The sequence below is a fragment of the Buteo buteo genome, chromosome 25 (genome assembly GCF_964188355.1).
Source record: "Buteo buteo chromosome 25, bButBut1.hap1.1, whole genome shotgun sequence".
Lineage (NCBI taxonomy): Eukaryota > Metazoa > Chordata > Aves > Accipitriformes > Accipitridae > Buteo > Buteo buteo.
The window spans coordinates 21,259,614-21,283,062 of record NC_134195.1 but is presented as its reverse complement, the minus strand read 5'-3'; the positions used below and the strand labels follow the sequence as shown (position 1 = coordinate 21,283,062).

The 23,449-nt window shown below is 39.4% G+C and overlaps 2 protein-coding genes across 3 annotated transcripts in view; one reads left to right on the top strand and one right to left on the bottom strand.

Moving 5' to 3' along the window:
* Positions 1–339: 339 nt before the first annotated feature.
* SYAP1 (synapse associated protein 1) lies at positions 340–17,207 on the bottom strand. Its single transcript, XM_075057659.1, has 9 exons — positions 16,930–17,207; positions 12,252–12,370; positions 11,495–11,561; positions 9,816–9,889; positions 9,334–9,473; positions 7,441–7,586; positions 4,217–4,275; positions 3,066–3,213; positions 340–1,503 (listed from the first exon to the last, which is right to left on the bottom strand). Exons 1-9 carry the CDS (start codon positions 17,126–17,128, stop codon positions 1,376–1,378), a joined length of 1,080 nt encoding a protein of 359 aa, XP_074913760.1. The 5' UTR covers positions 17,129–17,207; the 3' UTR covers positions 340–1,375.
* A 103-nt stretch (positions 17,208–17,310) lies between these two features.
* CTPS2 (CTP synthase 2) overlaps positions 17,311–23,449 on the top strand; it is a 76,450-nt gene continuing 70,311 nt past the window's right edge. Inside the window, exons 1-4 of one of the 2 annotated variants that reach the window (XR_012654372.1) lie at positions 17,311–17,584; positions 20,319–20,522; positions 21,866–22,036; positions 22,322–22,422. Coding sequence is in view for 1 of the 2 variants with exons in the window: in XM_075057227.1 (XP_074913328.1) it covers positions 20,357–20,522; positions 21,866–22,036; positions 22,322–22,422 (438 nt within the window). In the remaining variant the exon portion in view is untranslated. The remainder of the gene's footprint in view (positions 17,585–20,318; positions 20,523–21,865; positions 22,037–22,321; positions 22,423–23,449) is intronic. The other variant, XM_075057227.1, reaches the window with a different exon arrangement.

Here is a 23,449-nt window from a genome sequence, read left to right as displayed (position 1 = left end):
TTTTCAATTGCCACAGGATGAATATTGACTCAGTAATTACAGCTATAATGTTTTCAGTCTCTTTACAAAAGTTTCCTGCAGAATTATGTCATTAAGACAGAGCTTACTCTATGTAACATGCTTATAATTCAGTTGTGCTTAATGGCTCCTACCTACTTCATTCTACCCCTTTTCCTTTGTATTTGGAAATTCATGAATGTTTTGTCACAGAAGTTTATGAAATAGATGACAAATAGAACATCAAATTTTCATTTACATACAGAAAGATACTGACTTAATGGTAAAACTACAGGAAACATCCAGATGCCTAAGAAGAATCAGAAAATCTTTTAAAGAAAACTATTTTTTATTTAAATTCCATGTCTTAAGCACTGTGACAAAGTATATTTTTGAAATCTGTGTCTGAAGTATGTTTGCCCCCCACTCTGCCCTCCCTCCAAAGAAATGAGGCAATTTTATACATATCTACAGTATTTAATAAAGATGTCCAAACCAGGCAAAGTTTTTACAGAAAAGTTTCAGCACTTAACATAAAGAGAAACATTTAATTTGCTCTCAGTCAGACAGCAAAATTAAATGGAAACGTTAAGAGTCTTCTGAAGAAAGAATGCATTAAACCATTTCTCTCTGTAGGGAAAGGCAATATCTTAAAATGATGATTTAACAAAAACAACAGTTCAATTCAAGCAGTTAATAACTCTGTTCTTATTTAAATACTTAAATGTTTGCCAGTTAATCATACCTGATCAATAATTAATCAGTACTTCTTCTGGAGTCTGAAATAGTATTTTTTTTAACGAATTATCAGAAGTTATTTGATAGGGTTTTCTATAAATTCTTTGGCTACATACATTAAGGAAGTTAAATACACAAGAAAGCTACTAGCTACGAGTACCTTAAAAATAGTACACATTTACAGATTATACAGGCAGAGTGCAAATGTGATGAGAGTTATTTTCGAGGACTAAGTTACTTACTACATCCATTTTTACATGCCAAACAGAAGGCTGTAGACAAAAAAATTGAGATTCTTAGATTTAGAAATCTCTTTGCTGAGCTTCTTGACCACCTAAAAATGCCAAATACCTCAAACTAGACTGTTGCTTCATGTAATAATGTTATCACTTTTAATTATGACATATAACCTGCAGTGTCTGTCTGTCTTTTTTTTTTTTTTTTTTTCTTCTGAAGAATGCAGAAGTTCAGAAACTGCTCATATAAAGAACAGAAATGCTGGTTGTATCCCCATAGGGAATTATAAAGATTTTAGAGTCTTTTATGTCTTTTGAAGATCTTTTGTAAGCAAAATATGAAAGCAGAAATCCATGTCAGTCCTCAGAAAAAACTTAGGGTTATAGTGATTTTGTGAAAATGCTTAATTTTCTTCTTGCAACATTTCTTCTATTTCTTTATCCCAGTTTTCATCACGCTTTTCTGATTCCGTCACCACCTCATACTCTTGAAGCTCTTGTTGCAATTCCTTTTCCCAATCAGCAGTTTCTTCTACAAGAGATAAATGATGTGTAAGAATTAACTTGATAATATAGAATATTGCTTATTTATATAAAACTAGATGAATTTGCACTGAAGCTCTCTTACATCCCCCTTAAGGACATTTCTCCTTAAAAACAAAAAAAAATTCAAAAATTTCATCTTCTTACTGACCATGGACAGGAATTAATCAATACACAAGTCTATATTCCCATGCGCATACTATAATAAAGATATAAAAAGCAAATACACAGCTTAGTCGTAACATGTGTCCCTTTGCAAGCTCATTTCCTAGTCTTCCAGTCTATCAATTGAATCTCCCTTTGTACTTTTCAATCTCCAGAAAAAAAAAAGACGTTCCTAAGTTTGTTGAATATACTGTTACCAAAAAAAGAAAAAAAAAAAAAAAAATCAAGATCAAATACTGTGGATAATTTAAAAAAAGAAGCAGGTATTCTCACTGACATTTGTAGCTAGGCAAGCTCATTTAAACAGGGTTAAAGGTAACAATATTTCATACTTCGGGGCAAAAAAAATGAGTCAGAAGGCATTCCTGTGTTGTTAATCTCCATTTTAACTAGCTCTACCTATCATATGCAAGAGTATGGGGGAGGAGATGGGTGTTTGATGTGTTACATGTTGATTAGTACTTCAGCCTAGGTATGAAGGTACGTAATTCCATAGTCCAAGTCACTAAGGCCAGCTGAGATTTCTCTGAACAAATTACACATTAATGACTTACTGAAACACTTCCATCAAAAAGCTAGATGCAAGGAACTGATATTATTTATTAGAATTCCTCAAGCTTGGCTATGTATTGGAAAAAATAACAATTTCAGAAAACAAGGATTCAGCAACACCCAAAACACATTATTAAGATGAATTCTGAAAATTGTATTATGGTACACATCTACATATACAAGTGTCTTCATGGTAAATTGTTCATTGTGTATGGCCAGTCACGTCATCACAGATTGTTTTTATGCTTTTTACACTAATACTAGTTCTTCCAAATAATTTAAGTATAAGCCCCTTTTTATTTCTTCTCATCATTCTCAAAGCTATTTGTTAAATTTTAACTGTTCTAAATGCATGTAACCCTTTTACAGCAGATGCATCTGCAAGCTCACAGTCTGGTGCAAATACTGCCTTTTTAGCTGGTGTCACAAGAGGAAAACACAGCCTGATTTCCAAATACTGTACTTTACCTACAAGGATGTCAATTAAAGAAAGAAAAATTCATACGCATAAGGATTGGTGAAAGAGAAGGCAGGGAAAGGAACAGGTAGACAGAAAAAAATAGTCCACTGTCACATTCATAAAAGACCCACCTAAAAATTGTTAGGTTCTTTGGATTTAAACTCCTCACAGCTAACATTCTGTGTAAGACGTGGTTTGACTGCGGTGAGAAGTATCATTAATTTCTGCAATATTTCATTGCAGGTTGTTTCATACGCTTTGAAAAACAGTCATGAATCTACTTTCCTAAATCGAATTACAAATATTTTTTTTTTTTAAATCAACCTATCTTAGAATTGCTGCATTTAAGATACAGAAGGTAATAATAGCTTTACCTTCTACTACTGAAGTCTCTTCTTTCTTTTTGTCTAGCACCAGTTGTTCCATTTCTTTTCTTAGGTCTTCCTGATTCAGATTACAGGCATCAAAAGCATCACTCACAAATTCTGATACACCTGGACTTGTGGAAATCTCCTCCTCATCCTGCAGTAAGACAGTTTTGTATAAGCTTATCCAAAAAGGGGAAAAAAAGGTCACCAACACTTCCACTCATGTGACTGACTGCCTTTTAAATAGAGCCAGCAAAAAAATAAACCAAATGCATTACTCTGACAACTATTTTTCTTTATGGGCTATTTTTCTTTCAGAGTATTTTTGTACAGACAAAAATGTTAGACAGTTGTACTGAAAATTATCTGCTTTTCATTCTAGGCTGCTTTTTGTGTTAACAACTTCAATTCTGTTTTCGTAAACTTCAGAAATAATAATAAACTCATAAGTAGTTTAGAACAGTATCTAAGACCAATATTAAATTTTGACCACAATTCAGTACCAGTTTTCTACACACAAATTAGATTAAGAGTGGACTATTCATGGAAATCTTTCTGGCTTGATTTAGTCCACTGCCTATTATTGGCAAGTGAATGCATAGCTCTGCTTCTGCCAAGAGTGTTCTCTGGTACTGATTTTACAATTCAGAAATGAACAAGGGTCATTACGTGTCTAAGTTAAAGGTTTTTGCAGTATCAAGCAAAACTCTTCTTGCCATTGCAATAAAATAATGTTGTTATTGCAATGCATCATTTAGATTTCCTATACTTAAGCCTGACAGCTGCTGATGATTTGGACAGAATGTGGTACATAGATATATTTTCATGAACGTATTCCTTGTATGTAAATACAATGCAAACCTTCTGCTCCAAACATTTTGGAAATGTCACCCTTCAGAGTAAAACCATGTTTTATTATAGTGTGCAGGATACTAATGAGAATATTCTTCAGATAAGCTACTCTTTCTTCTACTGAAAATGAGTTTAAAGTGTAGGCACTAAAAATTAGCATCACAGCAGAACAGCAGCAGGTTAGGACTGTCAGATATTATATTATTATGGTTTCATAGCACAACTTTCTCAAAAGGATGCATAATTACCTCTTAAGTAACAGTTTCACATACTAGATACCAGCTAAAATATAACAGCATCTTTACCTCTTGAGATTTTATTTGAGGCTTTATTGTAACAGGCGGTGTTTTTGGCCGTACTGTTTCTGTCAAGAGGGGAAAAAAAAGGTAGATTACATTTAAGTATATAAAGATCTCATTTAATCTGCATAGCTATTAAATGTACAAGGAAATATTGTATTTTAAGTTTTAAGGAATTCTGGTGGTTAAAGGCTGAATTCAGCCATAGGTGAAGCATTTGCAACAACAAAATGGAAGAGAAGCAATTTTCTATTCTTAATTAAGGCAAATTTAGCAAACCATTTCCTCATTATGACTCCAAAGTTAAATCACAGGAACCCCTCTGCCCCTCAAAACGATCCAAAGAACTACATAAATAGGAACAGTTAGGAATCTGAAAGAATGTCTTCTATAAAACACTTACAGACTGCACCACACGTCACAAGATCTTTAAAGTTACAAAGGTGTAGATTTGGTCATGAGATCCAGTTTCTGCCTATTCACAGAAGTTCCCAAACTCCCCTGGTTAGGTACTACTACTGACATTGGGACTAGTTATTTCTTAGGTGTACAAGACTACATCTGTACGCACACCCTTAAACGCACACAAGAAGAGTACACTGCAGACTTACCTTCTTTCATACAAGCAAAGGAAGTCGCTGAAAAACATGAACCCTAGAAGCTGTTCCCAATTTCCTAAGAAAACTCACTGCCCATTCTGTATTTAGTAGCATGGTGCTAGGAAGACAACAATTGTTTACAAGCAAGGACAGATCTTATTCTTGGCAGGTAAAGGAACACCCCAGCTTTCTTCCTCATGCAACTAGCAGGGCAGAGACATCACAATAAAGAGCCAGGTGGCTGCAAGAACAATTATACACAAGGCAGGTTGTGGTAGTGATGGAGTGCTTGCTTAGCAGTTCTACTTGTTTAAGCATGCAAAGCAGCTCTGAGCTTGCAGCTCTGCTTACTGCAGTGTGCCCAGATGGGGACACTTCCTGCTTACTCAGCAATTCCTGAAGGGGGAATTTTTTCAGGTTTAATTTTTAAGATTAAGATTCATTCGAATTAAAATCATTCCCTAATTGGTAGCTGTCACTGCTTATACAGCTCATCTACTCAATGCCCACTGCTCTGTCCCATCCTCTCTCTTCCTTCCCCTTCCCGATCTTCAGAGGATCTGTTACTGCACCCAACAGCGCAGCCAAAGAGGCTCCAGGACTCGCTGCTCAGGGAGGCTGTAGAACATGGCACTAACTCGTCACTGTTCAGCACCGAGCGCCCAAAGCACCGCACTACAGAGGTGCCTCAAGCTCCATCTGCTGCTCTCACGCAGAAGCGGCACAGCAGCTCTGCACTGGGTCATGCACCAGTCCGATGTGACTAACATACCATTAGCCCTGTTCCGGATCTACTGGCCTGGCATCATCTCCTCCACTGCTGCTGTGCTGTCTGCCCCTGGGGGTAACTTCATTCTCAAGTACATAGTTACTAATACCTGGAGAAGGACTAGAACTTGGCATTTTGTTATAGATCTTATATAGTCTCTACACTAGAACGCGGAATGTCTTCCATTTGTCCCTTCTTTTTTCCTTTCACATCAACCATACTAATTTAACTTTGTGAAAACAGCAGGTAAGGAGACAGACAGAGATAAAAATGGAAGGCAATTAATTCTATTTTATAGACATCAGACAGCTTTAAGAAGAAACTCTGAACATTATGAAGAGTTACCAACAGGCAATTACTTCCAGTTTTAGCCTCCAATTAGGGAATCCAACCTTCAAAAAGATTATTTAAATCAAAAATAACACATGATTCAGAGCTTCCCAAATCTGTGCAATCTTCGAATCAAACAAAACATGTCTTTACTACAGTCTGGTAAATGTATCTTTGCCATTACAGAATATACAGCCATTAGGACAGTAAATCTATCTGCATATCCTTTACTGGTCTTCTGAATTGTATGAGATCTACAACAGGCCACAAGACAATGGCCCCCCCCCCCCCTTTTTTTTTAAATGAGGATATGTTTTGTTTTCAATCACAATGGTAATTTTACTAGAATAACTCTTTGGGTACTATCCAGCAACTTTCTCTTTGACTGGCAATTTCCAAGGGTTTGGACGACTCGAAGATAACAGTTTTGTTGTTCATAGGGTCAGTTGCCATCTCTCCTGTAGAGCTGAGACACTTTAATTAAAACAGCCATAGTTTGGCAAATGTGAGTACTGGTAAAAAAAAAAAAGGCTATGCTGCCCTAGGAACTTACAGTTTAAGACTGCTCATTTACCTACTTATTTAGCTGGCATATAGGAAACCTTCAGCTCTGTAATTAATGACGGAGTAACTTCAATTTGACTAGCCAGTCAGCCACAACAGCAGCAGCCTTCTTTTCTTTTGAAATTGGTTTACCGAAGCAATGATATGCAGAAGCAGAAATCAAAACAGCCTGCCAAGATTCTTCAGGTGTCCTACCAGGGTGGTGAGCGCACCTACCTTAAGCTAAGATTTAATGAGTTCCTAGTTATCTTTGTGTCTTCGCCAGTAACTGCTTTATACTCTTTAAGCTGCATATATTCCTGCTTGCAGAATTTGTTTGCATGCAGATAAAGATGCCCAGTGGTTCATAAGAGGGTCAGTAAGAATCATCTGTATAAAATGATCAATGTAACTGAAGACGCCTACATTGAAGTGGCTTTTTCATCTCAAGGTTGAATGCCAAGTAGACTCCTGGTCCCCATCTTCCTCCATTTCTACAACACATTGTGGGCCTTTCCACATCCTGCATGTGTGTCTGCCTTCACCACCACAGTAATTCTACCCTCATATCGCTCACTAACTTCTCTTTGGCCTGAAACCTAAGCAAAAGCCAAGAGCAAACCATGTGCCAGCTGGCTGGGTTGGTTAGTACCTACTGTCTTACCAGGTGAACTAAAGGTACCCCCTACTTCTTTCTGACAAATCAAAAAAGCACACCAGAGACCACTAGTGGTCTTGAGCTGTTACAAGCCAAGTACAAAATTTCATCTCTTGAGGTTTCCACTCTACTGATAAAGTTGGCTGAAATTGGAAAATGGCTTAAAAGCACTAGAGCCTCCTCCTCCCCCATCTGGACAAACACATGAAGTATGGCGAGAGAAGCCCTGATTTAATAGGAAACTGAGGATAAAAATTCGATGTCACCTGGTGTATACAGTTGGCATGCATGACTAACTTAACGAGCTGTGCTAAACAAATCCTTCCCATACCTTTCAGTTGGATATCCTCTTCTCTGCCTTTGTTCTCTTCTTTTCCTACTGCTTGCTGTTGAGCTGCAAGTGCAGTGAGTTGCGCAGACTGTTTAATTAGGGACACCCTGTAGAAATAATTTCTCCAGAACACCTCCTCCTTTACACTAGAGAGGACAAACAGATTTTGATTACTACATTTGGAAATATGCTTCCTTTTACAACCTCGCAATGAAATAAAATTAAATATGCAGAGGGAAGGAGTAGACATAGCTGCCATTTAAGTACAAATTTAAAAAAGGTATTTGTGACATTAACACAGTTTAAAAAAAAATCCATCGTTGTAGAAGTTCTTGATCTCTTACAAGACAGTTACAATGGACTTGAACATAATAATAATAATAATAATAATGATGATGATATGACTTCAGAAAAAGCTTATCAGCATGTAGCAATACACAATTTAGAAAAATATAATGCTATTCCATCTCTCTTGCCAAATTATCTAAACAAACCCAACAAGCCAAATAACCCTGTTCTCTTTACTTCCTCTCTAAAGCCAACACTCTATCATTGCCAAACTATATTCACCTACATCTTCCCTAGACCTGACATGGAACTGGAACATCTTTGATGTATAGGCAGAAGCTGTTCCTAGATTGCAGCAGAACTATTCCACTATCTTCACATCTTTCAGCATGTCTGCAGGACCTTCAGTAACTGGAAACTGCCATCTCAGAAACGACCAGCTCTGATAAATAGAGACTACCCCATTTCTCAGGTAACATTTCCCTCTGATAATCCTCCAGCAAGCAAGAAAAGACCCAACTTTAACCCAGAGGGAAGAGAAGTCAGAAATGGCAAGGCCTGTGGGGAGGAAGGTGTGTAGGTCAAGAAAGAAAGAAAGAAATAGGAGAGTGAAGTTACCTTCCTGCCCATTCAGGCAGTGACTATTGAGATTAAGAACAGGAAAAAAACCCTATTAAGCAATGTGGCAGTATAAGCAAGGACAGCATGACCAGAGGCTGAAGTGGACTATCAGAGACAGATCTGATGAAGACTTAGAATACGGGCAGAGCTTTAGGACTGGCAGCAGCAAAGAACAGCAGGGAAGGAGGTAAATAAAATGAGGAGCTGGGAAGGTTCATGAAAGGAGGAGATTTAAGACAGTAAAGCTCACAAAAAAAGATGTTTTCTTTCCTGTTTCCATCCTTAGACAAGGAGATTAATGTTGGCAACTCCTACTTAACAAGAAAGTTTACCTGTGAAACGAGCTTTAGGAGCAGAGTCTGGGGCTGGACAAGGATGGAGAACAGCACTGGAATAAAGCTAGGATCAAGAAGCCATACCGGAACAGGACATAACTGCTGGCACAAAGACCTTATGGATCTTTTAGTTAGGTCCACTAGAAGGAAGGCAGTCGCAACACACAGCTTTTTCCATTGCCTATTCAAAACCAGTTTTTTTTGCTTGCGTTGCTGCTGTTTTGTGATGCATTCTTTTACCATGTCTCCAGGGGACCTCTGACTATCTCTAATAACGTTTCTGGGTGTCAGTTACACCAACAGATCTGAACATTTTTGTTGCTGCTTTTACCTTTGTTTGGGAAAAAGATTTTCAATTAATTTAGCACACTGCACATGGAAAAATTTAAGGCCTCTCCCACTCTTAAGTCAACAGGCCCTTATTAGTTCTGAATGTCTAACAGATCTACTTCTGTTCTTTCCTCCAACTGCTAAACCGCAATGCATGTGCAGTATTACATGCATGTGAAATTAACAGATGTAAAATATATACAGAGGAAGTACATAAAGAAAGAATTGAAGGAAGTGAAAAGAAAAAGGAGTAATTTACGAATGTTTACAGACACATTAAAAGTACAACAATACATAGTTACCAGCAGAAATTACTTACTGTTTGGGAACAAGATCAAACCTCATCCTATTGAGAAGTTCATCTTCTTGTAACATCACCATTGCAACAGGGTACATTTGATCAAAGTCAAAATTAAACTGCACGCCTGCTGGAGGATCCCGCAGAAAATTTCGTTTATCCTTTGAAGAACATATTTATGGTCATTAACTGATATCAGAAAAAGGGTATCATATTTCACACACAAGACCAGCAAAGCAATCCCACTTCTCACATAATTCTATCATACTACAAAGCTGTAAAAAATTATATTGGGGATCTACTTTGGCTCAAGTTGATACTGAAAGAACTATTTACTCTTGCACATTATCAGTGCAGTGCCAGACACATTAAAAGTAGTATATTGAAAATACATAATTTAATAATGCCAGCCAAACTTACTTTGGGGGTGGGGGTGGAGGAAAAGGATGTTTTAACCTCTCCAACAGAAAAATTTTAAATCTTACAGGAAACGAAATACTTACTGCTGATAAGGCCAGTATTTGTTGTTGAATTGTCTCTTCTTCATTGCTGTCTACCCAGGGAGGTACTGCTGCTTCTGTTATTGAAGGAGGAAAATAATTGCATGTGTATTACTTTAAAAAAAAATAAACCACCTTACATAAAGTAACATATAACGTCACAAAAATAAGGAGACTTACATCAGTAAGCCAATTCATTGTTCCTTTTTCCTAAACTAAGCTCATGGCATAAGAGAGAAACTCTAGGAATGGATCTTTGCTTATCAGAGGTAAAAAAAAATAAAAAATAAAAAATAAAAAATTTGCTGGTTGCTGATTTCTGTTATTGTAAATCTAAAACTGTGGGGATTTCTTTGAAGTGTGCACCAGTCAGAACTTGGTGCCTCTTAGTTTAGTCACTGAAGCAGTGCTGTAGAACTGGTTAAGCTGCCTGCACATAGAAATTTCTAGATTCACTTTAAACACATAAACTTAGTTTAGACAAAGTTTTCAAAATCACTTACTATTGTCTTAATTTTCTAACACCCAGAAGACACCAATTCTTTAATGATGGAGAAAAATAAGTTACAATTTTTTTATAAATTACAAGATATTATACACTGAATAACATACTCAAGTTCAGCTAATTTACATATTTACACAGATACTTCCAAAATAGTTCTGTAGGCTGTACATAGAGGAAAATAAACAATTGTAGTTGTATAGAAATCTATTAATCTCTTCACTGTCAATACAAATTCAGCCTACAGAGACATCGTGATGCATCTGTAACAGTTAACAAATAATTCTTGTGCACTTAAACTAACAATGCTTATTTGCCTATGCACCTGATATCAGCAAGATCTTTCACCCACATGGATTCACACCTCATGCTAATGTTTCTTTCTGTTAGGCCATCTGTTACTCCTTCTTTCACCTATCTAGCTACCTATTTTCATGAAACTTGTAGAAATACATTAACAGATGCCAAAGTTTACTAACAGAGACAAAAAGAAATACACACAACGCAATCATGTAAGCAGCCTTGCTGCTTATTGTGTTCAGGTAACACATTAAAAGAGATAAAACCCAATGATGAAATGCAACATAAAAAAAAATGTGTTTATTTTAAACTCCCAAATAGATCCACTGATGTCAATAGTACATGGGTGGATAACTCAAAGGATTTAGATCACAGATAATTATAAAGCAAATGATTTATGGGAAAGCAAAAGAGCAATTAAGTCTTTAATGTAAGCAGAGCAACTCCTACAGCAAAACTAATTAAATACTATAGTGCAAACCCTAACCCATGTTTTTAATTTCATTACGAACATGTGACATGATTGCTAAAGCTCAAAAGTAATCAGCATGCCTGTTTTCAATAAATACACAGGCTTAGCATTCAAAACAACAATAAGAGATCAGCTTTGCTAGCACAGTGATCTTTGAGTTAATTTCATAAAGCTGAATTTGGTTAAAAAAGCAAATCTAAACCAACTAGATAATGTAACACTAACCTCACTTAAAAATGTCATCTTCCTATTCCACAATATATGTTAAGTTCTGCCATAATGTGTTTCATTAAACAGTTTTCTTTATTAAAGAGTTTTGATAGATTGTTTAGCTACAGCTCAATCATCCAGCTTCCAGCAAGTTCTAGCTCATGTAACATTATGTATTATCAAAAAAGCACACGTTACCTGATTTTTTTGTTTGCTGCTCTTGGACAAATTTTTTCTGTTCCTTCTGAAAATCTCCAATAATTGTCTAAAATAAAAATTATGGAACAACAATAAAAAAAATCATTCCTCTTGTTTCATGTTCACTCAGAAAGTGCTTTCAAATACATTGCAGGATCATATTCTTATATCCCTGGTGGCCCTTTTTCAGGGTCGGAGTGGGGGAAAGAACAGGACAGCAGTAAGCTATTCCATTAACTCACTGGGTGTCCATGAAACCGTGCCTGTAAAGCTCTAGGGTCTTTACATACAACATCCACAAAGCTGACCTAATTCTGAATCTTGCTTCGCAGATGCATTTAAGATGCAAGCTATAGCATTCTTCTTTCAACCTAAATAAACTGGGGCAAAAACCCAAACCCACACATCTCACAGACATCCCCCAACTGCCTGTCTACTAATTCTTCCAGCCTTTCCTCCTGTGTCAGCATTTTTTGTATTTTCTTCTGGCCTTTCTGCAGTGAAAGTCTTTCTACATCCTTAAGGAATGGAAGACAGGTGCAGTACCGAGTAAAGCAGAGTTACCATTTTGTGGCATGTCTGCCCTGAATAAACGTTTCAGTTGCATCATTTATTGTGACAGGAGATACCTGCTCTTCAAATACATAACTCCTAAAGTCAGCTTAAAAAAAATGTTATCACATGCCAGATTTGCCATGTGTTACAACAACAGTAAGCGAACAGATCTTTCGGATCAAGTATCTAGAAATAAAGATACCTTATCAATGATACTGTCGATTTTTCCTTCTTCTACAGACTTCTTTATTGACTGTGCTGTTTCAGCAACGGATTCAGTTATCTTTTTTGTAGCAGCAGTGGCAAAATTGAAGAGGTAACCTTTCACAGATGAGAAGAGAAAGACCTGAAAAAAGCCTTCTTTATATCCACTTATCTTACTAGACTTATTTTCCTTTCTCTTTAGACATTTGGATACTTACTGAAAAGCTTCTTTCAAAATCATTTAACCCAGCTTCTGGCCTACAAAGAACTCCTAAAACCCCATTTATGCTTTTCTAGTTCATATTCTTTAGTGATGATGATGAAACTGTATGTTTGACCACAACTTTCTGTAAACCAAACTTATATACATGAACCTTGTTTACTAAATCAAACATTCCTAATGGTCTTTGAAATATTGCTTTCCAATGAATTTTCTGAAGCAATGTGTCTTTCCTAATTTCATTTAAGTATTTTGGAGACATTAAGCAATAAAGTAACTTCAGCAACAGTATTAAAACAAATTATATATTTAAGAATATCAACATGCACAATGAAGTCTCATGAAGTAAGGCAGCAAATGCATGAAAAATTTCAGGCAAGTAACACTTGAGATACCTTCAAAAGTCTTAAGATAGAAGCTTTCTCTTGATATTTGCCCTTTTCTGTTTTGCATTGTCTTCCTCTTTTTAGCTCCACGAGGAGCGCTGTGGCCCTGTTTGCTTATTTTTATGAGTATGTTCAGCGTCAGAACAGCAGTAACAAATACTTCCAAAGACTAACTAGCATTTTTTTATATTAGCAGTGCTGAAGTGAAGAAAGGTGGCAGGGAAAGAACTACCTAGCATGGGCAGTTGCATTGTACTGTTCATTTTTAATTAAGGAGAACAAACTCGCAAGCAACAAGATGCGTATCACAAACCTTCAGAAACATTAAGCATCAGTTTATTGACAAAGGATCTTAAAACAACATTGGTATTGTTTATGCCACAAGCACTTTATTACGTTTGAACAGTTGTATTATGACTGTAATACCACAGTTACAGAATACACAATGATAAAATATTGGCAAGTGCCGTACTAAATACAATGATATAATAATTGCAGAAGGACCTAGACAGATTAGAGCATTGGGCAATCATCAACGGCATGAAATTTAACAGGAATAAAGGCCAGATTCTGCAACCGGGACAGAGTAACACCAGGCACAAGTTATAAGTTGGGAGAGGAGGTGGCTGGAGAGCAGCCCTGCAGAAAGGGATCTGGGGGTGCTGGCCAGCAGCAGGCTCAACAGGAGCCAGCAGTGTGCCCTGGCAGCCAAGAGGGCAAACCCCATCCTGGGGGGCATCAAACACAGCACGACCACCCTGTCAAAAGAGGGGATTATCCTGCTGTATGCAGCATTGGTACGGCCTTGCCTTGATTACTGTGTGCGGTGCTGGGCCCCACAATTTAAGAAGGATGTGAAGGTCCGTGAAGGCGTTCAGAGGAGGGCAACAAAGCTGGTGACAGGGCTGGAAGGAATGTCCTATGAGGAGCGGCTGAGGACTTTGGGCTTGTCTAGCTTGGAGGAAAGAAGGCTGAGGGGTGACCTCATGGCTCTCTACAGCGTCCTGAGGAGGGGACATGGAGAGGGAGGTGCTGAGCTCTTCTCCCTGGGATCCAGTGACAGGACACGACGGGAATGGTTCAAAGCTACAGCAGGGGAGGTTCAGACTGGACATGAGGAAGCATTTCTTTACGGAGAGGGTGGTCAAACCCTGGAACAGGCTTCCTAGAGAGGTGTTCGATGCCCCAAGCCTGTCAGTATTCGAGAGGCATTTGGACAATGCTCTTAACAACATGCTTTAACTTTTGGTCAGCCCTGAAGTGGTCAGGCACTTGGACTAGATGTTAGTTGTAGGTCCCCTCCCACTGTAATAGTCTATTCTCTTCTAATTCTAAGGTTAGAAGTAGCAATGGTGGATCTAAACTGCGTAGTAACTATCAAAGACATATTTGATGCATTAGTAGGAATGCAAAGCATGTGCAATGGTAAGAATATTTTAGTTACTCCAGAAAATCAACTTTGACTTTTATACAGGGGACTTCTAAAAAAAAAAAATAAATAAAATAAAACCACCAAAACAACCACCAACCAGCACTTCTGTTTCAAACAAACAAACCCCACCTTCCTTCTCAAGACCTCACAAAAATTCCAGTTTCCTTATGGGTTAGAAATGTATGAAATAACCTCACCATGCAAAAAACAAGTGAGTTGTTTTAACACAGTTGTTAGCCACTGTTAGAGTGAGTTACTTTGGAACATTTATGGCACTTTTTGGAAAGCTGACTGTTCTCTGTGATGCATAAAATATTCTCTCTTTACAATATCACCAAATCAATACTGAAACATGCAGAGGTCTAGCCAGCCCTTAAACAAGCCAGTTTTTTATATGCAACTTCTACTATGCCACCACAGAGTGGTGGCACCCAAACTTCCTTCAAGTACTCGCTAGCATCTTTTATATCTGTTATCAGGCTTTACAACCCATCACATGCTTCACATTGTATAAAAAAAAAAAAAAAAGGCCTATATTCTACACTTTAGATAGAGACACATATACTATCCCCCTTATGACAGTAGAGGAAGCAGCAGCCTACCGGATTGTTTCCTCCCTACCAGCTTTTATTGGTGGTTTTATGTATCCCTGGAAACTTTCTCATATGCAATTGTTTTAGGTGCAAAAGGTGCTGAAACATTTGCTGTCCAGCAACGTTTTGGTATTGTTGGGCAAAGTGGTTTTGGCCTGCCCTGGAACCTGTCTGAAGAGCAAAATGCTTTTTATTTCCATCAAGGGCAAATATTCTTCTGAACTAAGGTACTTACAAAACCTCAGAGGTGGTACTTGGCCTTAGAAAAACAGAATTAGTGGTGGAAAGCAACACTTCCACTTCCAGACAGCCAAGAAACTTTCCCTCCCTCTTATAATCTATGCCTGTATTAACCATATGTATCTAGCAGTATTTTTATTAGTTCACATTGACAAACTCTCCTAACCTTTGTAACGATGAGATAACAAGCAAAAAATAATGTATGTAAGGCTGTTTTACCAGTAAAATTCTTTATGTGCTAGGGCAGTCTTTCCACGCAGCTACCCTGGTTGTTAGTCATGCAGATGTTTCTAGAGTTACCATGTGTTAAAACAGTGACAGCCAAATCCTTACAAAAAAACCTTTCCACCGCAATCTTCTCTGGTGTCACAGATGAGGAATCCATGGATTAACTAAAGCAAATTCTCACTTCCAGAGCAAATTATGGGATGGACCTTTATATCTGTAACAGTCAATACTTATACTTCCCCTGAAATTCAAAGTCTTTTTTCCCTTCCTGAACAAGCAGAGTGCCTACCAGATTAGGATCTATTTACAACAGCACTTCAACAAACTACACAGATAAACTGCTGCAGCTCAGATAGCCCAAGGCAAAGCACAGTAAAGAACCATCTCAGACTAACCTTTCAGATGATATTGATCCAGCATTTCAGAGCACCAGTAAAAAACCCCATACTTTAGCAACAAGTACAGAACTGTACTGCCTACACTTCACTTCTCCCATAGTGACAACAGAACAGATACTTAAAGAAATGCTGTTCATTTAGTAACAATTCTGAAAAAGATGATAACTGAAAGGAACATTTCCAGCCATTTGCTTGGTTCATATTTTAAACATCCAATTTTTTTTTTTTAATGTTTTTTGATTTCCAGTGAGGCAACATCCTTTAACAGTGCACAGAATCGTTAGCAACTCAATCAAATATTTCTCATTGCCAGTAACTGCTATTCAAAATGAGTCTCTGAAATGCAAAAAAAATGAAGATGAAATTAGAGAATTCCAGCTTTATCAATTGCATAGGATCATTTCAGAACTGTGGAAGAGACTGGACAAGCTGTATGAAAAACTCCACCCTGCGAAACACATGGTAGTTGTGCATGCTATAGACTGCAGTTAACAGACGTGATTTAGAAGAGGTGCAAAACAAAGATATGTGAAAATATAAAATAGAAAAGGGTAGGAAGCAATGACTTTCAGAACTTTTCACCGAGATAATTTTCCAAACTAGCTAGCCTAACCTGAATTAGCATTTACATCTGGAAGGGTATGCTTCAGGTTTTTTACTTTTTTTCAAAAAAGCCTTCAGGTCACCCCATAAACTTGCATTCCCCATTTCGCAGTCACTGCGCAAGCTACGTTAGAGTTGTTGCTATTGAGCTGAAAAGCGGTTTTTCTTTTACGTTTGCTAAATTGAGAACAAACGTGCTTAACTCATCTTAAAACCTATCTGTAATTGTTTAGCTCGACCACAGCTTCGCTCGAAGTACCACTGGTCAGTACCAGTGACTTCTCCTCTAAGCACGCATTAATCCAGTCTACCTTCCCTCCTCCAGTTGCCACCCCGTGCTACTCTCTCACCACACGAGGGGAGTTTTGCTGCCAAGACCACGTTTTTTTTTTGTTTTGGTTTTTTTTGTCTTTTAAAACCAGACCCACAGCAGCACTCCCCGCGTGAGGACGCCTGGGCGCGACACACCTCTCCAGCATCGAAGCCCTCCTTTCACTCAACCCTCTCCCCCGCACGAAGGGCCCCCGGCGGCGATGTGTGCGGGAGGGGCAGGGCAGGGCAGGACAGGACACTCACTGCCGAGTCCCTTGGCCTGGCTGAGGAGCGCCTCCGAGTCCGCCTGCAGCTCCGCCTGCTCCGAGCTCCGCACGGCCGCCTCCGCGTCTGCCGCCGCCTCCTCCTCCTCCTCCGCGGGGCTGCTCCTCTCCTCAGCCGGCAGCAGCTTCTCCTCACCTGCCCGCTCCAGCCCCAGCCAGCTGCCCAGGCCGCGCAACATGGCGCGGCGGCGGCGGCCGCGCTCGGCCGTTAACGGGCGCTCCGAGCAGGCCAGCCGCCCGCTCCTTCCGCATACGCCACTTCCGCCCCGTTCGCGGAGGAAGGGCGGCGGTCGCGCCGCCGCAGGGGGCGGGGAATAGGCGGGGCAGCGGCTCGGGGTGGGAGGAGCCACGCCGCCGCCGCCGGTGGAGGGGCGGGAAGCGCGCGCGCCCGCCCGGGCCTGGCGTGACAGAGCCGCGCCCCGGCGGGAAGCGCTGGGCCGGGCCGCTGCGGGCCGTGAGGGGCCGGGCCGGGCCTCGCCTTCCGCGGGGGGCTGCCGCCTCCGCCTCCTCCCGCCCCGGGGGGCTCGCTTCGGTGCGGTGACCCCGCGGCGGGCAGCGGGCGCGCCTGAGCTTCGCCCTCGGGCCGCCGGTTGAGAGTGCCCGCCGTCGGGGACAGAAAAAGTCGGCGCGGGGCGGTAAGTCACAGGCCGGCGGCGGCGGCTTTGCGGTCGCAGCCCCCGTCCCGCCGCCGCGCTCCCCTTCCTTCGCTGCTCCGCCGTCCTGCCGCCCGGCCCGGCCTCCGCTCAGCGGCCGCCCTCGGGCAGCCCCTCGCCCCGGCAGCCCCTCGCCCGGGCTCGGCCGGTGCGGAGCTCCCGGTGGAGCGCTCGAAGTCCCCGCTGGAGCCAGCCAGCTCCCGTCGAGACGACCGAAGGGAGTAATTCGCGTTCCTCTCCGCTGGTGCTGCGGTCCGGTTCCCAGCAAAATGCAGTACTCTCTCTCTGCTTCCCCTCCCCTAACTCCGTTTCCTCCCTCTTCTGCGAGTCGCTTCCCAAACCACCTGGAATTCTTTGCTTCTGCCGCAAGTGAACGTTGTGTTAAGCTGCTGGGAAATGGCTGTCCTTGCTAAAATCCCAGCGAGCTTTTCATTTCGGTTCCTGTAGGCAAGGTGATAGGGCTTAAGGGTTTTGAAGTTGCACGCACTCAGGGCTTACACCTGCTGTTGAAATAATTTCTCCCCCCCATCTTTTTCTGAACATAGCTTTGAAAAGGGGTTAGGTGATTATGAAATGTTAGTGTTGACAACTACGTTAGCTGGTTTGTGAAGGAGGAGTCTGAAACACAGGAGGTAGGCTCCAAATCTTAAAATCTAGGCTATTAAAAAAAATGACATATTAAAATTAAATGGTGGGGGAAAGTTAATTCCTGATGGTCGTTTTCTCCCGAGTTAAATACTTTTGATGACTGTGGTCTTCCTTTTGTCCCTATGGACAAGGAAATAATAATTTGTTAATGCCTATTATCAAGAAATAGAAGAGCATTGAAAACAAGCATTGTTATGTTCTTGAACTCTGTTTCCTGAAGACCCAGGCCTTTGTTTATGTTACTTAGTGTACTAGGAGGAAGAGTTAAAATGTTCATTCACTAGCTGCTGCTTACTGCCAGATGTTAAAGAACCATACTGCTTGATTTATACTGAGTGCTGTTAGATCGTGTGCTGTTGCATGTTGTTTCGGATTAATTAGGTGCTTAAGTAAGGAAAGATTTTCTTGACCCTAGAACTTTTGCTCTGTGGTGAGCCGTGCTGTCATTGCTAAAAAATTATTCCAGCGATTAGCCTCTACAGCTGCCTGAAGGTAATGTGGATACAATTATGGATGAGATACACACAACATCATCCTGTTTCAGGTGGGGTGGAGAAATGGTGGCAAAAATCTATGCTTGTGTGAGAGGCAGATGAAGTAGGAGACTAGCAGGGACAACATCAACAGCAGTCGATGCAAACAGCAGACTATAGCAACAAGAAGGGTGATGGAAGAGTTTTTAGTTAGGATAGTAATTAGCAGAATTTTTAGGGGGTGGTCTCCTCCTCATCTTTTTTTAGTAGTTCTGGATCCCTTACCGTTTGCAAGGTGGCATAGCCATATTAGCATCTATTAGATTATTCCCCCCCAGTCATGATTTACCAAGTATGATATTTGAATCTCTTAGTTCATAGCAGGTCCTTTTTTTTTTTTTTTTTTTTTCCAGTTTTAATTATCCAGGCTTCTTATAAAGAACCAACTTTTCAAGAGAGGAAGTTTCTGTATCTGAATAGCCATTGTTGCTTATGCTAGTACTATTGTAGAGCATTGTGAAATAATGATGTTGTATCTGATCAAGGCTTCAGCACCATAATATGCATTAACTATCATCTTTCTATCCTCAGGGTATAGTGTTTGTGAGTACTCATAGTTCTCTCCTGTGAAGAAGCATTTATTTTGAGGTCTAGACAGGGAAGCAGATTCTGACAAGTTAGCCATGCCATTAGGTCTCAGAGCGACTCTATCCAGGGTTGCTGTTCTGAATGCAGGATGCTAACTAATGAGTGTCCTGACATCAGGTGTTTCTCTAAATCTGAAAACTTAAAACAGATACAATGTTGTTTTCTAGTACAGCATCAACTCTTACTCTGCATCATAGTCCAGAGATGCTAAATGATTCTTTTTCTGATTTTTCTCTCACAGTAATTACTTGGAGAGGGAGAATGGGTAGGCATGTGAATGAAGAACTCTAGGCTTTTGAACAGTAATGTACTGTAGTACAGATATGGACATTTTGGTTCAGTTTTTCCTTCCTGGTCTCAAGTTCCATTGATCTGTAGGATATTGTAGGACTTTTGGTGAAATACTTGATGCACTGTGAGTTGGAGAAGTGAAAGCTGCTGAAAAATGAGTGGATAGTATAACATTCTGATTTTAATAGATGTTTGAAGCTACAGTCACTATTTTTGAAAGTAAAGCTACTGGGTAGAGAATGAGAGTGTTCTGGCTAATGTAGCAATGAACAATCTTTGAGCTAACTTCTCAAAACAAATGTGAAATTATTAACTAATTTAGAAGGAATCCAGGGTGAGCTTCATCTTGCCTGACTTGTGGTTCTAAAAGGTAGCTGGCTTTTCCTCTCACGGGACAGGAATATGTCAGATGAACTGTGCCTCTGGCATCTCCACAGGGTATCTGTTTTTCCACTGACTGCAGAGTGGATTTAGGTGCTTAGCTTACATATTGGTGTGTAAGCTGGGAGAGATGAATCCTATTCCCAGATTCCAAAATGGTCGTTTTTGTTGTCTGTTCCCAAAGGTCGTTTCAACTTAGAGTCTTTGCATACCGAGGCTGTGTTCTTCCCTGACATGAATTTGCATTCATCAGATCTATGTCTTTGTCATTTTAGATTTCCAGCTCGAGATCAGTGCTTGTGCTGATTTTCCAATGAAGTACATCCTGGTAACTGGTGGTGTCATCTCAGGCATTGGCAAAGGGATCATTGCAAGCAGCATTGGCACCATATTGAAATCATGTGGTCTACGTGTCACTGCAATCAAAATTGATCCTTATATAAACATAGATGCTGGAACCTTTTCACCATATGAACATGGTATGAAGGGCAGTGCTGTTCCCTTTTGTATAAATATTTGTACTCACAGTAATGTGGTGTTTTGGTTGGGTTTTTTTGTTTTTGTTTTGTTTTTTTTTTTTTGAAAAGCAGTAGTGTGTGGTAGTCACTAGTCATTTTATAATCTATTTCGCAATGCAAGTTTGTTCCTTACTATGTGTTGTCCTGGTTTCAGCTGGGATAGAGTTAACTGTCTTCCCACTAGCTGGTACAGTGCTATGTTTTGAGTTCAGTATGTGAAGAATGTTGATAACACTGATGTTTTCAGTTGTTGCTCAGTAGTGTTTAGACTATAGTCAAGGATTTTTCAGCTTCTCATGCCCAGCCAGGGCACAAGAAGTGTGATAACTTAGTACAGAGGAGGTACTCAGTGCCTCACAGGATCAGGCATAAACCTTCCACTCTGTTGTACACATTGTGGTGTTTTTGTTTGTTGGAGTGTTGTATTTTGGTGGGATATATATTTCCATAGTCCACACTATACCTTCAGGGGGATTGCTTCTTTCTTTTTCTTGTGTGTTAGCCCTGTAACTTGTTTAGCTGTTGATTCATTGGGTCATGGCAAAATATTTTAGGGTTTTTCTGAAGAGCTTTCCAGCCTTACCTCAAGATGTAGCAACTTTAGTTACTTCAGAGGTTGACTAGATTCAGAATTTAGAGACTCTTTAGAGGTCTAAGGAAAGTCTGAACCTGAAGGATATTTTCATTAGATTTTTCAGGGTCAGAAATAACCCTCGCTGTGGACATAGTGAACGAAATATACAAGATGAAACAACTGAGTAAGAAACAGTGATCATGTCTGAAGAAGCATTTATGTTCATCATAACTTTGCTTCTGATCCAAGCCTTAATCATTAAAATAGATCCAAACAACAAGAATTTATAGTGAAACACTTTGAACGTGCGTAATAGTTCATGTTTATAAAAGCACAGGTTTTGGCTTCCATGTGTAAATTAATGTTTTATTTGTTGCTGATTTATGATTCGTAGAGATTGTTTTCTTCCGGTCAAGGATTGTAGCATGCTGTTGAAATGCTGGTTAAATATTTTTAAGTCACTTAAATATTTTGGCAATATAACTTTAATTTGCAAAAATATATGTGACTGAGGGGTAGGCATTCGATGTAAAAGTGTGGACTCGGGTATTAAGTCACACAGAATGACAATGCAGATTGAGTTGCAGCATGTGCTTTGTTGATATGTTGTTGTAATATGTCATTTAAAAAAACATGTCTTCAATTTTAAGATAAGTTTGTGCTATTCCTGCTGTGTGTTTAGTAATTCCTGATTATTGCTTTTCTGTCTGTTTTCACTTTCTTTTTTCAGGTGAAGTTTTTGTATTGAATGATGGTGGAGAAGTTGACTTAGATTTAGGAAATTATGAGAGATTTTTGGACATCAGTCTCTATAAAGATAACAACATCACCACTGGAAAGATATATCAGCATGTCATTAATAAAGAAAGACATGGCGATTACCTGGGAAAAACTGTTCAAGGTGATATTTTTAATTGTGTGGGATACTAGTCCATTCAGTCTTCACAAAAGAGTGATTAGCTGCAACAAGCTGCTCCTTGCTACATCTCCTTATTCCTTTCTCCTTCCCAAGAGATACAGGCACGTTCATGTAATGTTGGGCTTCTGGCTTCAAGGAAGGGAGGAATAGAAAAAGGAGCTAGTAGTTTCTTTTTGACTTTCTGCTCATTTTCCCCCTTTTGCATGCAAAAAGTGGTATAGAGGCCTGAAGTAAGATATGCTTGCCTTCTTTGCTTTTGTCTTGTAGTTGTTCCACACATCACCGATGCAGTTCAGGAATGGGTAATGAATCAGGCAAAAGTTCCGGTGGATGATGACAGAAAAGAGCCACAAATTTGTGTAATTGAGGCAAGTATGGAACCTTTTAGGATATATATCCACAGTGAACACAAAGAACTAGCTTGCTTTCTCTTTGCTACTTATTGTAAAAAGGTCAAACTGAAGTTTTATGGAGAGCAGCAATGCAAAGACATGTTTTATATTCTTTGGCTTGTTCTGAGAGTGACAGGTGTGGTCTTATCCCTACAGCTTGTTTACTTGACTAAATCCCTTCTAGAATACTGCTGAAAATGAGCTGCTTAAGAGGTTATTAATTTATAAAATTAAAGCAGCCAGTTACTGTAACGTGCAGTATCTATTCCAAGATACAGATGTTTGACTGAAGCTTTATACTGTTAATAGTATGGAGAAAACTTGTGTAATACCTTAAATCTCCTATGGTCAGTAGGAGAGCCTATAACATTCTAGCTTTCCATATGACTTCAAATGTCCATCTTGGTGCTTGTGGTCATGTTTATTTATATATTTTTATATAAATAAAGGAAATGTTTAAACACTATATCAAGTAGTGTCCCGCTTTCTGGTGTTATTTTTAAGAGGCAACTTTGTTAACCACTTAACCTGCTGATGTTCTGCACAACAGAAACAATGAGTTTTACCCATCCTTAGTAGGGCATTGAGACAACTGGAGGAAAGGCAGTCAGTAATTTCTAGTATTACTATTACAGCGGAAAATACAGAAAAAGATTATAACTGAGAATTTGACAGAAGAATATGTCATAGATTTAATGCCAGAAGTGACCACCATAACCAGCAGTGTGATAAACTTTGTGACCCAGGCCATATTATTTCTTACATAGAAGAATCTGTCTTGATTAAAATATACTTATTGGTATAGCTATAGATCTTTTTTATGTTGTGTGCAGTGAGAGTCAAACATTTCATTTAAAACAAATGTAAAACCAGTAAATACAGAAGTTGCACAAGAATACTAATAAGTAGTGGGCTTGTCAGTCCTTTAACTTCAAGCTTAATTTTCTGTTTCCTCCATGTAAGGTTGTAGGTTTCTTTGTTTGTGTGTGGTTTTTTTTTTTGT

Excerpts from the sequence above, each read along its gene's own strand:
- SYAP1 (XM_075057659.1), bottom strand. The coding sequence starts at position 17,128 with ATGTTGCGCGGCCTGGGCAGCTGGCTGGGGCTGGAGCGGGCAGGTGAG. Across the intron at positions 12,371-16,929 it reads CCAGGCCAAGGGACTCGGCA|GTTACCTCTTCAATTTTGCC; the intron begins GTGAGTGTCCTG and ends CATCTGTGAAAG. Across the intron at positions 4,276-7,440 it reads AGAGGATATCCAACTGAAAG|AAACAGTACGGCCAAAAACA; the intron begins GTATGGGAAGGA and ends CCCTCTTGACAG.